General features: G+C 47.6%; 1 protein-coding gene across 1 annotated transcript in view; it reads left to right on the top strand.

Annotated features, from left to right (window-relative positions):
- The window catches only part of LOC308466911 (mitochondrial adenyl nucleotide antiporter SLC25A23-like), a 45,089-nt gene that overhangs the window by 14,328 nt on the left and 17,368 nt on the right, over positions 1-13,393 (top strand). Inside the window, exons 2-4 of the mRNA XM_080988227.1 lie at positions 604-730; positions 11,121-11,208; positions 11,347-11,458. Coding sequence (XP_080844353.1) covers positions 604-730; positions 11,121-11,208; positions 11,347-11,458 — 327 coding nt within the window. The remainder of the gene's footprint in view (positions 1-603; positions 731-11,120; positions 11,209-11,346; positions 11,459-13,393) is intronic.

Genomic DNA, 13,393 nt, shown 5'->3' with positions numbered 1-13,393 from the left:
TCTCACCTCTGCTATTTGTGGCAATAAGCAGGTCATTTTACCTTTCAGCCTCGCCTTGCCCCACCCCCGATCTGCAATATGGGGGATGATAAACCTACCTTGCCAGTTTGTTGCAGGGATTATAATAAGATACAATATGTGAAGCACTTGGACACGAGTGCTCTGTCAAAAGTTACATGCCATTGTACCAAAATGCACAGAATATATTTGTGGTATTTTCATGGCCACCCAATCAACGTAGACGCACTAATTCCTAATGGTGTGTGCTCTGGCATCTGCACCCTTTATCTCAAGTACTTGTGCAAATTATTACAATCAAAATAAATACATGCACCCCTTAAGTATAAGCCTCCCCACCTACGTCTCTCGTCAGCTATATATTGTCTCGGCTCCAACATCCACAGGTAAAGTTAATCATCTATGGTGCAAGAAGTAGGCTGAGTTCTGTAATCCAACGAACAGCCACCTAGTAGAATATCTCCCTCATGCGGTTCCTTTGCAGATGTTCTAAAACAGTGCTTCTCCCTTTCTTTGGACTGCATTGTTAAGACTGCAACTCAGTGCTCGCCTTCTAAAACCCACTTTTACTTCCCCTGCCTGCAGGATATCCTACGAGAGGGTGATACAGACCATGACGGGGAGCTTAATTTCGAGGAATTTGCCCGCTACCTCCAGGAGCGCGAACGCAAACTGCTGCTGATGTTTCACAGCCTGGACCGCAACCATGATGGTATGAAAGCACCTCCAGCTGCTTCTGCTGCAGCCTGGAATGAAAACTTATTTGCTCACTTGTTCTTTTATTTATTTATGGCATGCGTACTCCCTTCTTGAGGCCAAAAGGTTCTCGGGGAGGCTTACGAAAACCAGTTTTGTAAAGATGTTGATACAAATACCCTTTAGACTCCTTGTGACTTGGCTGCTTTCCCTGAAACACACTTTCACTTACTTTGTTACATTTGCATCCTGTGTGTTAGAAGAAAAATACTGCTTATGGGGTATCTAAGAGCCCGTATTCCTGCCAACCTAGCAGTTTGAAAGCACATCAAAGTGCAAGTAGATAAATAGGTACCGCTCTGGCAGGAAGGTAAACGGCGTTTCCGTGCGCTGCTCTGGTTCGCCAGAAGCGGCTTAGTCATGCTGGCCACATGACTTGGAAGCTGTACGCCGGCTCCCTCGGCCAATAAAGCGAGATGAGCGCCGCAACCCCAGAGTCGGCCACGACTGGACCTAATGGTCCGGGGTCCCTTTAAGAGCCTGTATAGAGTCCTTAAGTAGGTTCTCTATCGGTAGGAGAAAATAACAGAGGCCAACCAGAGAAAATTGAGAAGCAAAGCAGCTAGTAAGCCTGATCTTTATTAAATTGTTGCAACAGGGTCCCTCACTTCCCCCACGCAGGAAGGGAGGAGAGGAACCCTGAACATTGGTGTGCAAGCTCCTATATAGACTTTTGAAATTGCCTACCCTGTAGCTCAAGATCACCCCACAAAACATCATACATGCATCACAGAAAGAGGTGGTCCCCAGCAGAAATTTGAGTGTGTTGCTTCTCTCCTGTCTGCCAGGATACCTGATAATGCCATATTTGATTGCCTTTTCTGGGTAGTCTGGCCATTCCTTTGAGATGGTAAATACTTAGTTACTGAATCTCTTACGCATATTGATAGTGTGCTCAGCTTAACAGATACTTGTCAGACTGTATTTACAGGGAGGTGTGAGCCCCTACAGTTCCAAGACAACTGGAAAGATTTTCCCATTTCCTTCCTCCTTGCAGAGAAATATTTGAGGCCAATTTGGGAGAGTCAAAATGGCTTCAGGATTGTTCTCCTGTACTGTTTTAAACACGTAGTTTATATACTTAGATATGTGTTTGCCTTGTACATTTCTGAACATTATATATATATATATATATATATATATATATAACCTTAGAATTCCTATAACGTGTTTCCTCTGAGAAGCACGAGGTGGCATGCATAGAACTCCCCTTCCCCAGTTTCTCCTCACAAGAACTCTGTGAGGTAGGCTATCCTCAGCGATGGTAACTGGCCCAAGTTGACCCTTGTTTGCTTCACGGCTGAGTACAGAATTGAGCACTCCTTCAGACTGTTGTTTTTTGCAGGTATAATCCACAGCATGCCATTGATGCAGTGGATTAGCAGTAGATTCACTCTGAACCATTCACCTATAATTTCACTTTGTGGGATGTTCTGCAATGTCCCCCCAGCGTTACTGCTTTATTGCTGCCCGGAGGGACGCTCTTGAGCTATGGGGCAAGAGAAGCGGAACAAAACACATTTTTGGTATAAAAAGTTACAGGCTTTCAGCAGGAATAATCTGTAATTTCAATAATTTTTATTATTTATACTCCGCCCATTTGGCTGGGTTGCCCCGGCCACTCTGGGTGGCTAGGATGTTATTACAGGAAATGAAGCGGTATGGTCACCGTGAAACCTTTGCAGGTACAAAGAGTATTGAAAGTGGAATTGCATGTAATTGCCCTGTTACCATCCTGAGCACAATACATTATGAGTGCACAAAGGAAAGGCTGGTCCTAATCTGACACTCTAGTCCAGGGGTAGGCAACCTAAGGCCCAGGGGCCGGATGCGGCCCAATCACCTTCTCAGTCCAGCCCACGGACAGTTCAGGAATCAGCTTGTTTTTACAAGAGTAGAATGTGTGCTTTTATTTAAAATGCATCTCTGGGTTATTTGTGGGGCATAGGAATTTGTTCATTTCCCCCCACCCCAAAATATATAGTCTGGCCCACCACATGGTCTGAGGGACAGTGGACTGGCCCACGGCTTAAAAAGGTTGCTGACCCCTGCTGTAGTCTAACCCCTACGCCACAGTGGTTGTCCTAACTAAATCTACAATCATGCAAACCCTGCCCTTTCCCACCCCTTCCTGTTTCTCCCACAACAGACTGGGTAGACCCCTCCCTGGCTACCTCCCCCCCCTTTTTTTTAATAATAAATGAGGTTCTGATTTATTTTAATGAAAAATAAAGAAATCAAATGCCAGGAACTCATCAGTTAAGTGTAACCATATTTTAAATTGTGGCAAATTCTCTCTGGCTGATGATAGTTGAAAGTAAAATATTTTAGAATTGAATCCTGCCATCCACAAGGCTATACCAGTCACGGGGAGGTTCATGACTATTCTTCCCCTCCCCCTGGGCCCCCCACCCCAATCCTGGAACAAGAAGACCTAACTGCAAAGCTCCCTATTTCCTTTCAGCTTATCATCAGCTTAACTCAGTTTGCACAAGCTTCCCCACCCCAACTCCAGATAGTGCGCCTTAAAATGTGGGCCATGCTGTGCATTCCTTGCAGGGACCAGTTAAAAAACGCAGATCGAATAATGACCTATAACTTCCTCCATTTGGGACTCACTTGTGCTAGCTGCATGTCAGAAAAGATGGAGGCGCAGGGATAAAGAGCGTAGGAATTTATGTTCCGTGAGGCTGAAGAGAGCCGGGAAGTGCCTGTTCTGTTCCGCAGCCTTGAATAAAGGACGTCTGTTTGACGGCTCCAAGACAAAACCCAGGCATGGCTGGCCTCCCTCCTTGGCAGTCTCTGCCCCAAGGAGTGGGTGGCCTTGCCTCCTGAAGCTCTTTCCAATTCCTACCAGATGACTGTAAATGATAGATGCATGAGACGCACCCGAATGCCAGACTCTGCACGGGTGCCTTTTCCTCCCATTCTGGCCTAGTCAGAACGAACTCCCAGGGCTGTGTCTTATACTCTGAGGCATGGTGCATGATCCTTGTGGAAGCCAGGAGAGGGGTACCTTCTTCACGTTCCCTTCTGGGCACCAAATCCCTGTGGTGGGCAGGACCAGAGGCAAAAATAGGCAAAGCCAGAAATGTCAATTTACCTTTGTACCAGGTGGCTGGTTTTCACACGCTCCTCAAGTGGGGCCCTGGACATTTTGCCGCTAGAGGCAAACCAGAAAATGCTGGGGGGACAACGACTGTGTGCCAGTCATGTACCTGCTCTTATGCCCCTGCCCTCCACCATGTGGCAGTGGGCAGAGGAGGAGGGGACCGACAAGCACAGAATGCGAATCTGCCACTTCTCCCAGTTTTCTGGAGCCTGCTGCCCTGAAGCAACTGCCTCACCTTGCCTCATGGCTGGGCCGGCCCTGTCCTCAAGCAAGAGGCATTGTCAGAGTTCAAGGACACATTTCAACCGGGCAAAAGCACTCTAGGAGGGTGCAAAGCAGGGATGCTGAGGCACGTGACCTGGGAAGACGGGGTGTGTGAGGGAGGAAAAGTCCCGAGGGGGTGGCTAGAGAGGCTCTCATCTGGCCCCTTCAGGCCCAAGGTTGCCATCATTAGTGCAAGTTCCAAAGGGACTGATCCAGCTTGGGGACTGGTTGGTTTAGCAAGTCATCTTAGAGCTGGCTCATATCTGGCCCTGGAATCAAAGTCCTCTGTATCGTGGGGGCATGACAGCAAGCCCTGAATTGTCCACATTCTTCCTGCCCCCACCCTCCACAAATAGGGCAGAGGGATACAAAGGCCTCAGTCATACACCTAGAGACTTTGTGTGCCTCAACAGCATTTCCTGTGGAAGATAGAGCAGGTGGAAGGTGGATCACATGAGTGAAGCTAATATTTGTACAGTGAGTTTTTCGTGTGTTCACCTTGCACTGTGAGGGTGGTTTATGATCTTAAGCTTTGAGTTGCTCCCAGACTTAGCCAAGCAAGGAACCTACACATGGAGAGAGAGAGAGAGAGAGAGAGAGTGTGTGCGTGTGCGTGCGTGCGCCAAGTCTTTGAGTATCTGACCCTCTGGCTGAGTCTGCTTCTGCTTCATATTACAGCCGCCATGTGAAGGCCGCATTGAATGGCTGTATGCAGTACACAGAGTGGACTTCCACTTGGATTGATTCCCACTTCTCCATGGGATAAGACCCCCTCCATATACAGGATGACCACCACACGGGGACAGAAAATGCCCTTGACAATGTGTCAAGTGATGCTTGAGGAGATGAGAGAAGGGCTCTTTGTTGCAACAGGAATGAGGGTCACACTCTTCACAATCCACAACTGACTGGCAATGACCTTTTTTATGAAGTGGAAATTGCCATGGGGCCATGGGGAATATATGTGTTCCTACTACTTTGGGGTGTTCCTTCTTAGCCTTTCCTCCCCCCCCCCCTCCTCTTCCTCTGATTATGATTTCATGTACAGTGGTATCTCAGGTTAAGTACTTAATTCGTTCTGGAGGTCCATTCTTAACCTGAAACTGTTCTTAACCTGTGGTACCACTTTAGCTAAAGGGGCCTCCTGCTGCCGCCGTGCCACCAGAGCATGATTTCTGTTCTCATCCTGAAGCAAAGTTCTTAACCCAAGGTACTATTTCTGGGTTAGTGGAGTCTGTAACCTGAAGCATATGTAACCTGAAGCGTATGTAACCCAAGGTACCACTGTAAAGTGTTACAGCTTGGGTTCACAGCTATACAGTAGTAAACCAGTCTTGCCTTTTGAAAGGCAGACATTATGCAGGCGAAGCTTTCACAGGCGCTGAGGGGCAAAGCTTCGCTGTTAAAAGGCAGGGGAGGAGAGGCAACGTGAAAAACCACCACTGGCGATCCTGCTGCTTCTGAATCAGAGCCCCTTTAGAGCACAGGGTAGACTTGAAAAGTGGGCTGTTAAACGTACCAGATGGCGGGTGAATGTTTGAGACAAAGCCGAAAGCTTGGAGAGAGCACAGACCACGAAGTCAGTGAGTGCTGCAAGCCCTAGTGGCGTCCGACAAAAATCTGGAATGCACCAGGCTGCTTTTGCCAAGCCTCTCCTTCCCGCATCTAGTACAATCAGTTCAAAAACTATTCCGTTTCTTCCAAAACATGTCTGAAGGGGGCTTGTTTCAACAAGATGACCACCTGCATCTCCTGTCTGGTGAGTCTTCCTGCCTAGCCAGAATTCCGGGGAGAGGGCCAGAAGCCATAAATGGGCAGTTCTGTCTACTTGGAGATAGAAAAAGCCCCCAGGGCCATGTAGTGAAGCATCCTGTATCACAGTGGCCAACCAGATGCCTAAGGGATTCCTAAGGCATCAGATGCCTAAGGCAGCAGCCATTCCCCCACTTGTGATTCTTGACAACTGGTATACAATACAGCCACAGAGGTTCCGAGCCACTGATAGCCTTGTTCTCCATTAATCTGTCTGTTCCTTTAAAAAAACCGAAAACACAGGTTTAAAGACTCATAGGAGATGGGGGTGGGGAGAGGCACAGCTCAAAAGACTTATTGAAACAACCCTTTGTCCCATTATTAAATAAATCATAAGCCCATCTGATCCCACCTGTCCTGCTGTGACCTTGCAACTCTTGGCTGACTCTGCAACATGCAGTAGACATCTGTAATATTGCCCCAAAGGGAAAGAATAAGAAGAAAGGCACCAGAATGGAAAAAAGGAGGGGGAGAACAAGAGCACAGAGAACAACTGACTGTTCCTTTAAATATACAAAAAAGTTGTCCACTACTCGTGGGGTCACTCATCAGACTCTCAGACCCTCCAAGTGTCCTTGTTTTCCAGGGATGTCCCTGACTGAGTGAAGCTGTTCTGGTTTCTGATTTGATACCAGAATATCCCACTTTTCCTTGTTGTTGTTTAGTCGTGTCCAACTCTTCATGACCCCATGGACCAGAGCACGCCAGGCACTCCTGTCTTCCACTGCCTCCCACAGTTTGGTCAAACTCATGCTGGTAGCTTCGAGAACACTATCCAACCATCTCGTCCTCTGTCGTCCCCTTCTCCTTGTGCCCTCCATTTTTCCCAACATCAGGGTCTTTTCCAGGGAGTCTTCTCTTCTCCTGAGGTGGCCAAAGTCTTGGAGCCTCAGCTTCAGGATCTGTCCTTCCAGTGAGCACTCGGGGCTGATTTCCCTCAGAATTGATAGGTTTGATCTTCTTGCAGTCCATGGGACTCTCAAGAGTCTCCTCCAGCACCATAATTCAAAAGCATAAATTATTTGGCAATCAGCCTTCTTTATGGTCCAACTCTCACTTCCATACATCACTACTGGGAAAACCATAGCACTTTTCCTTAGGATGTCCCTATTTTCACTGGAGAAATGTCGGAGGGTATGGAGTTATTCAACCTCCAAGCCGTCAGAAGGCAATCCTGTACAAGGAAGTTTTTTTAATGTTTAATTATGTTTTTATATATGGTGGAAGCTTCCCAGAGTGGCTGGGGCAACCCAGTAAGATATGTGGGGTATAAAATAGTAAAAATATCATCATGGAATGGGACGTCCCTATTTTCATCAGATAAATGTTGGAGGGTATGGACTCTGTGCACACACAATACCAGAGTCAGCGTGTTGATTTAAAGAAAGTCGGAAGTGGTTGGGTAAAGTTTTGCTTCCCTCTTTCAAACTGCCTTCAACTGAAGAAACTATGGTCAGCCTCCAACCTAAACTAACAACCATAATGTGGATAATGATCTTGTTTTGTTTCCTGGAGATGTTTTGATTTTGGCCCAAATCCAAATGGAGGCTATTAAAGATCCATTAGCCAGCAGTCATTCAACGGTACCCTGCAGTAGTTTCAGGATTTCTCATTGCCCCGTGCCCTTTGTGGTTATCCAGTGTACCTTTTACACTGTGTGTGTATACATTTGTGTGGAGGCAACTGTAGGCTGATAATTGCTAGAGAAGGCACATCTCTCTTAAGCTAGGTTCCAAAAATATGTGTGCTGCTGCTTGTTGGACTTAACAATATGCAGAAACAAAAATTAGAATAATCCAGTGGATTTAGATGCAGCCATGGCAGCCATTTTCCCTGCCTTTAAAGCTTTGAGCCTAGACAACGGCAATAAGGTTATTCAGGGCTGCCCTAGATGACTGTTCAGAAACTTCAACCACTGTAAAACACCCTGGATGTTCTCCAAAGCCTGAACCTGAGCATCTTCCAGAACACTGGCACACACTTTTATTAGGACTCAAAAGTTTAAACAATTAGTCAGTTAACCTAACTGGGCTAAAATGTAGGTAACTAAAAAGATTCCTCTGATTAATTAGGAAGCAGCCTTTATGTTGTTTTTGTCAGATTTATTATATGTCCTTCATATGAAAGTCCCATATATTATTGTCTAAAGCCAACCACAAATGCAAAGCCATTAATGCAAAACCAATAAAACATTAATTAGCAATTTTCAGGTAGATAGGGGGAAATACTTGATTCCTTGGGATAGCTCTGTTGATAGAGGATGAAACTCTTAATCTCAGGGTTGTTGTGGGTTACAGCCCCACGCTGGGCAAAAAATTATTGCATTTCAGAAGGTTTGACTAGATGACTCTTGTGGTCCCTTCCAACTCTACAATTCTATGAACTCTATGATTCTATGATCCTCTATTTTCCAGAGTTTAGGAAATCACTTAGTGAAATACTGAGCTTTTTGGACAGAACTGATACAGTTCTGCACTCTAATGGAGGGCCAAAAGAACTCTTATAAACTCAGTCCGACAAATCCCTGTTGTGCTTGTTTTAGACAATGTCCACCTGCATTTAGTAAAACAGTGGTGTCTTACAAATAGTATGTTTTTCTGTAGCTTAAGGTCAGGCTTTTAATATGCTATATTGCAGAAGATCTAAATTCACATTCTGCCAGAGAGGCACTGCTTGCCAAGATATACACAGGACATGCGTTTATTTTGTCCTCTGCTCACCTCTGGCCAAACAGGCTTTGCAGGTTTTTGAAACTATACAGAACCTATTCAACAAGGGCAAAAGTAGAATCAGTGAGCAGCGCTTTCTCTTTCTAGGAGCAAGCACATTTCAGAGGCTGAAAGCATGCAAGGAAGGGACACTTAGCAATGCAGCGCCTCTTTAATACTCAGAATGCAAATAATACATTTTGTGCTACCAAAGTTCTGATACACTATTCTTTCCAATCTCTTGGGCAAATGTGATCATTCTTGATGAAATTGTTAAATGACCTCTCTTTTGTACAGGAACAGCCAGCTTTTCCATTTCAGTCACACACTGTGCTTTCTTCAAGCATTTGGAAACCTCGGGGAGCGCTTCATTTTGTTGTATCTTACTAAAGCAACATACCTCTCTTTTATTCGGAGCTTAATCTCTCAGTTTCTTTTTAATCTGGACCCCAGGGGCCAAGTGAAGTCTTTTTCTTATCCGCCCCCTTTTAAATAGGCCTCCTTTGGGATATGCTGTGCATTCCTGCTTCAAGCTTTTCCTCCGTCGTACTGACTGCAGCAAACCGATGGAGAATTTTGGCAAACCAAACATAGCCTTTGGGGAAAATGGGAAGCAGAGAGACTGAAATCGACAGACTCTGACTTACAGTACTTGTTGGCAGCATCAGTTAGTTTGAACTTAATCAGGATTTCCTGATGAGGAAGTTTCCTACCCTGTGCTTTCCTAGCAAAATGAATGCTCCTGCTTCTTCTATATCTCCAGGTAGAATAAAGTTAATTGTGAAGCTGTATACATACAGGGACAGCTGTATAATAAACACAGCTGCGGGCATTAATAGTGTTCTGTACCTGCAGAAAGTTCCTGGTTTTGCTTGCATCCGAAGCAGGGATGGGGAGCCTGCAGTCCTCCAGCTGGTGTTAGACTCGTACTCCCATCAGCCGCAGCCACTACAGCCAATAGTCAGGGATGATGGGAGTTGCAGTCCAACTTTATAGGGAGGGCTACCTGAAAGACCTACATTGGCTCCCTGTACGTTTCCAAGCACAATTCAAAGTGTTGGTGCTGACCTTTAAAGCCCTAAACAGCCTCAACCCAGTATACCCAAAGGAGTGTCTCCACCCCCATCATTCAGCCCGGACACTGAGGTCCAGCGCCGAGGGCCTTCTGGCGGTTCACTCACTGCGAGAAGTGAGGTTACAGGGAGCCAGGCAGAGGACCTTCTTGGTTGTGGCACCCACCCTGTGGAACACCTTCCCATCAGATGTCAAAGAGATCAATAACTCCAGTGGTACCTCTGGATGCGAACAGGATCCGTTCCGGAGCCCCGTTCGCATCCAGAACAAATGCAACCCATGTCCGCGGGCTGCAATTCGCCACTTCTGCGCATGCGTGTGATGTCATTTTGACCGTCTGCGCATGCGCGAGCGGCAAAACCCGGAAGTAACACCCTCTGTTACTTCCAGGTCGCCACAGCGCGCAACCCGGAAATACTTATCCCGAAGCTGCTTCAACCCGAGGTATGACTGTATCTGACTTTTAGAAGACATCTGAAAGCAGCCCTATTTAGGGAAGTTTTTAAAGTTTGATGTTTTATCTTGTTTTTAATACTCTCTTGGGAGCCGCCCGGAGTGAACTGGGGATACCTAGCCAGATGGGTGGGGTAATAATAATAATAATAATAATAATGTATCATCATCATCGGTAAACGGCGTTTCCGTGTGCTGCTCTGGTTCGCCAGAGGTGGCTTAGTCATGCTGGCCACATGACCCGGAAGCTGTACGCCGGCTCCCTCGGCCAATAAAGTGAGATGAGCACCGCAACCCCAGAGTCGGTCACGACTGGACCTAATGGTCAGGGGTCCCTTTACCTTTACCTTTATCATCGTCATCATCATCATCAGCTTTCTTCATTGCCTGGTACCCTCTTCTGACTATGCTTACTGCTTCATGTCCCCACGTTAGCAATAGTCCTCTCCAGTGTGTGCGCACACAACAGCATCTCTGAGATGTAAATACTGGGGAGTTCTTCCTTCCTGTAGGAGGCTTCCTTCTTTCTCCTCTGGTGATGGCACCCCCCTCTGTAGCCCTCTCTGTCTCCCTTCCAGGTGGGACACCGGCAGGGGGCTCAGTGTGGGAATCCCGAAGGCTGGTATGGCTGCCTGTATGGTGTCTCCCCCCCCACCGTGACAGCATGCACCCCTGGTCCAGCAACGAAATTGCTACCCCTTCACCCTCCCACTTCCACCCTTTCAAGAAGTCCCTCAAAACCCACTGGGTCCTTTTGCGCGTCTGCAGCCCAGGAAGCTGTGGGCACATCTCACTTCCTCCCATTGGGGGACCCTGTAGAACCCTCTTGGCTCCCCAGCTTCTCCTAACCCATCAGTAGCTTAAGATGCACCCTGGCTCCTCCAGACAGATGGATCCTCTTTTCTTCTCTTCTTGTGCTGCAGGCCACATTGACGTGTCTGAGATCCAGCAAACCTTCCACAGCCTTGGCGTTTACATCTCCCTGCAGCAAGCGGAGAAAATTTTGCACAGGTGAGGCTGTCACTACCCTTGCTTTGAACTCCCACCTCCCTGACCCCCCCCCCCCAGTCCCAGTGTGCCCTAGCCCACACTGGCTCCCCCCTTCAGACTCACTCTACCTCACTCTACTCTGTTTTGTGTGTGTTGCAGCATAGACAAGGATGGCACCATGACCATTGACTGGCATGAGTGGCGAGACCACTTCCTCCTCAACCCGTTGGAGAATATGGAGGAGATTGTATACTACTGGAAGCACTCAACGGTAAACCAGTTTCCTCGTCCTCTCCAGACCTGAGGTTGTTCTGTTCTCCACTCTGATTCCTTGATTCTCAACATGGAAAAAATAGGGTTATATGAATGGAGATTGCAAGAATGGAGATGATAGATAGATAGATAGATAGATAGATAGATAGATGATAGATGATAGATGATAGATAGATATAGATAGATAGATATGTTGTTGTTTGTTTGTTTGTTTGTTTGTTTGTTTGTTTGTTTGTTTAATCGTCTTAGTTGTGTTCGACTCTCCGTGACCCCATGAACCAGAGCATGCCTTGGAAACTCTCACTTTCTTCTCAAAGTTCCGAGGGCCTTCTGGCGGTTCCCTCACTGCGAGAAGCCAAGTTACAGGGAACCAGGCAGGGGGCCTTCTCGGTAGTGGCACCCACCCTGTGGAACGCCCTCCCATCAGATGTCAAGGAAATAAACAACTATCTGACTTTTAGAAGACATCTGAAGGCAACCCTATTTAGGGAAGTTTTTAATGTCTGGTGTTTTATCGTGTTTTTAATATTCTGTTAGGAGTCGCCCATTGTGCCTGGGGAAACCCCGCCAGATGGGCGGGGTATAAATAATAAATTAGTAGTAGTAGTAGTAGCAGTAGTAGTATGCTTAGGGTTGCCCGGAACAGTGCCTTTCAGTCATCAAATGCCTGGAGTCAGCAGGAATGTTTTAAAATATCTCCTGAAAGCCAGTAATGAGGGAGATAGATGCACCTCCCTAGGGAAAGCATTCCATAAATGGAAAGCACTGTTTTAGGTACCTGGGTCTTAAGCCATTTAGGGCTTCATGTGAATTTGGACTGGTAGTTCACTGGCAGCCAGTGCAGCACTTTCAGGATCTGTTGCGCAGGGTCCCATCCGGCATTCTGCACCACCTGCAGCCTCCAGACCAGGGGTCCACAAACGTTTTCAGGAGGGGGCTGGTCCACTGTCCCTCAGACCTTGTGGGGAGCCGGACCCACCGCCTCCTGAAAGTACCCCCCCTCCTGAAAGGCCTCCTCCCTGCCTATGCCACTCATGCCACCACTGCCGCCATTGCTGCTGCTGCCTTGTCTCCGGCAGCATCGGCGTCCTCTGTCTCGGCGGGGCACAGAGCCCATGCCACTGGCTTGGGTGGCGAAGGCAGCCTCCATACCGCTGCCGCTTCCTTCCCCCTCGGCCGCTTCCTCCCGCTTGGCCACCTTAGCGGGAAGGAAGGGGCAGCACCCAAATGCCACTGGCCTGGGCAGCCTCCACACCGCCGCTGCTTTCTCCTGCTCGGCCACCTCCTGCAGCCAATCAGAAGCCGTGCTGCGTCGCTGAAGTCAGTCTCTGTGCGGCAAGCCCTCTGTGCCGTGCCTGTTTAGCGCGGGGACTAACCGAGCTGGCGGTAGGGTTCGCAAGGTTCACGGGCCAGATTAATGAGCCTGGTGGGCTGTATCCAGCCCGCGGGCCTTAGTTTGATGACCGCTGCTGCAGACCATCTTTGAGGTAGTCCTACACACAGCACATTGTTGTTGTTTAGTAGTTTAGTCATGTCCGACTCTTCGTGACCCCATGGACCAGAGCATGCCAGGCACTCCTGTCTTCCACTGCCTCCCGCAGTTCACACAGCACATTACCATAGTCCATATGGGAGCATATCAGAGCATGGACAAGGGAGGCCGGACTATCCTGGTCTAGGAATAGCCGTAGCTGGCAAAGCATTCTAAGCTAGCTAGGCATAAGCACTCCTAGCTGCAGAAGCTACTTGAGACTCTGTTGACCTATCAGAATCCTGAAGTACTGGAGTACTCCCAGAGTATCAATCTGTTACTTTAGGGTCATCCTCGCTGGAAGCAAATACCAGGCTTGTACTGTCTGTCTTGTACTTCGTGCTTTTCCATGCTCAACACCAGTGAATAAAAACACCTCATTAAAATGCAGCAAACCTGTAG

The sequence above is a fragment of the Podarcis pityusensis genome (assembly GCF_964106645.2).
Source record: "Podarcis pityusensis genome assembly, chromosome: 17".
Lineage (NCBI taxonomy): Eukaryota > Metazoa > Chordata > Lepidosauria > Squamata > Lacertidae > Podarcis > Podarcis pityusensis.
Note: the sequence above shows the minus strand (reverse complement) of the source record. Positions and strands in the feature narration are given on the sequence as shown.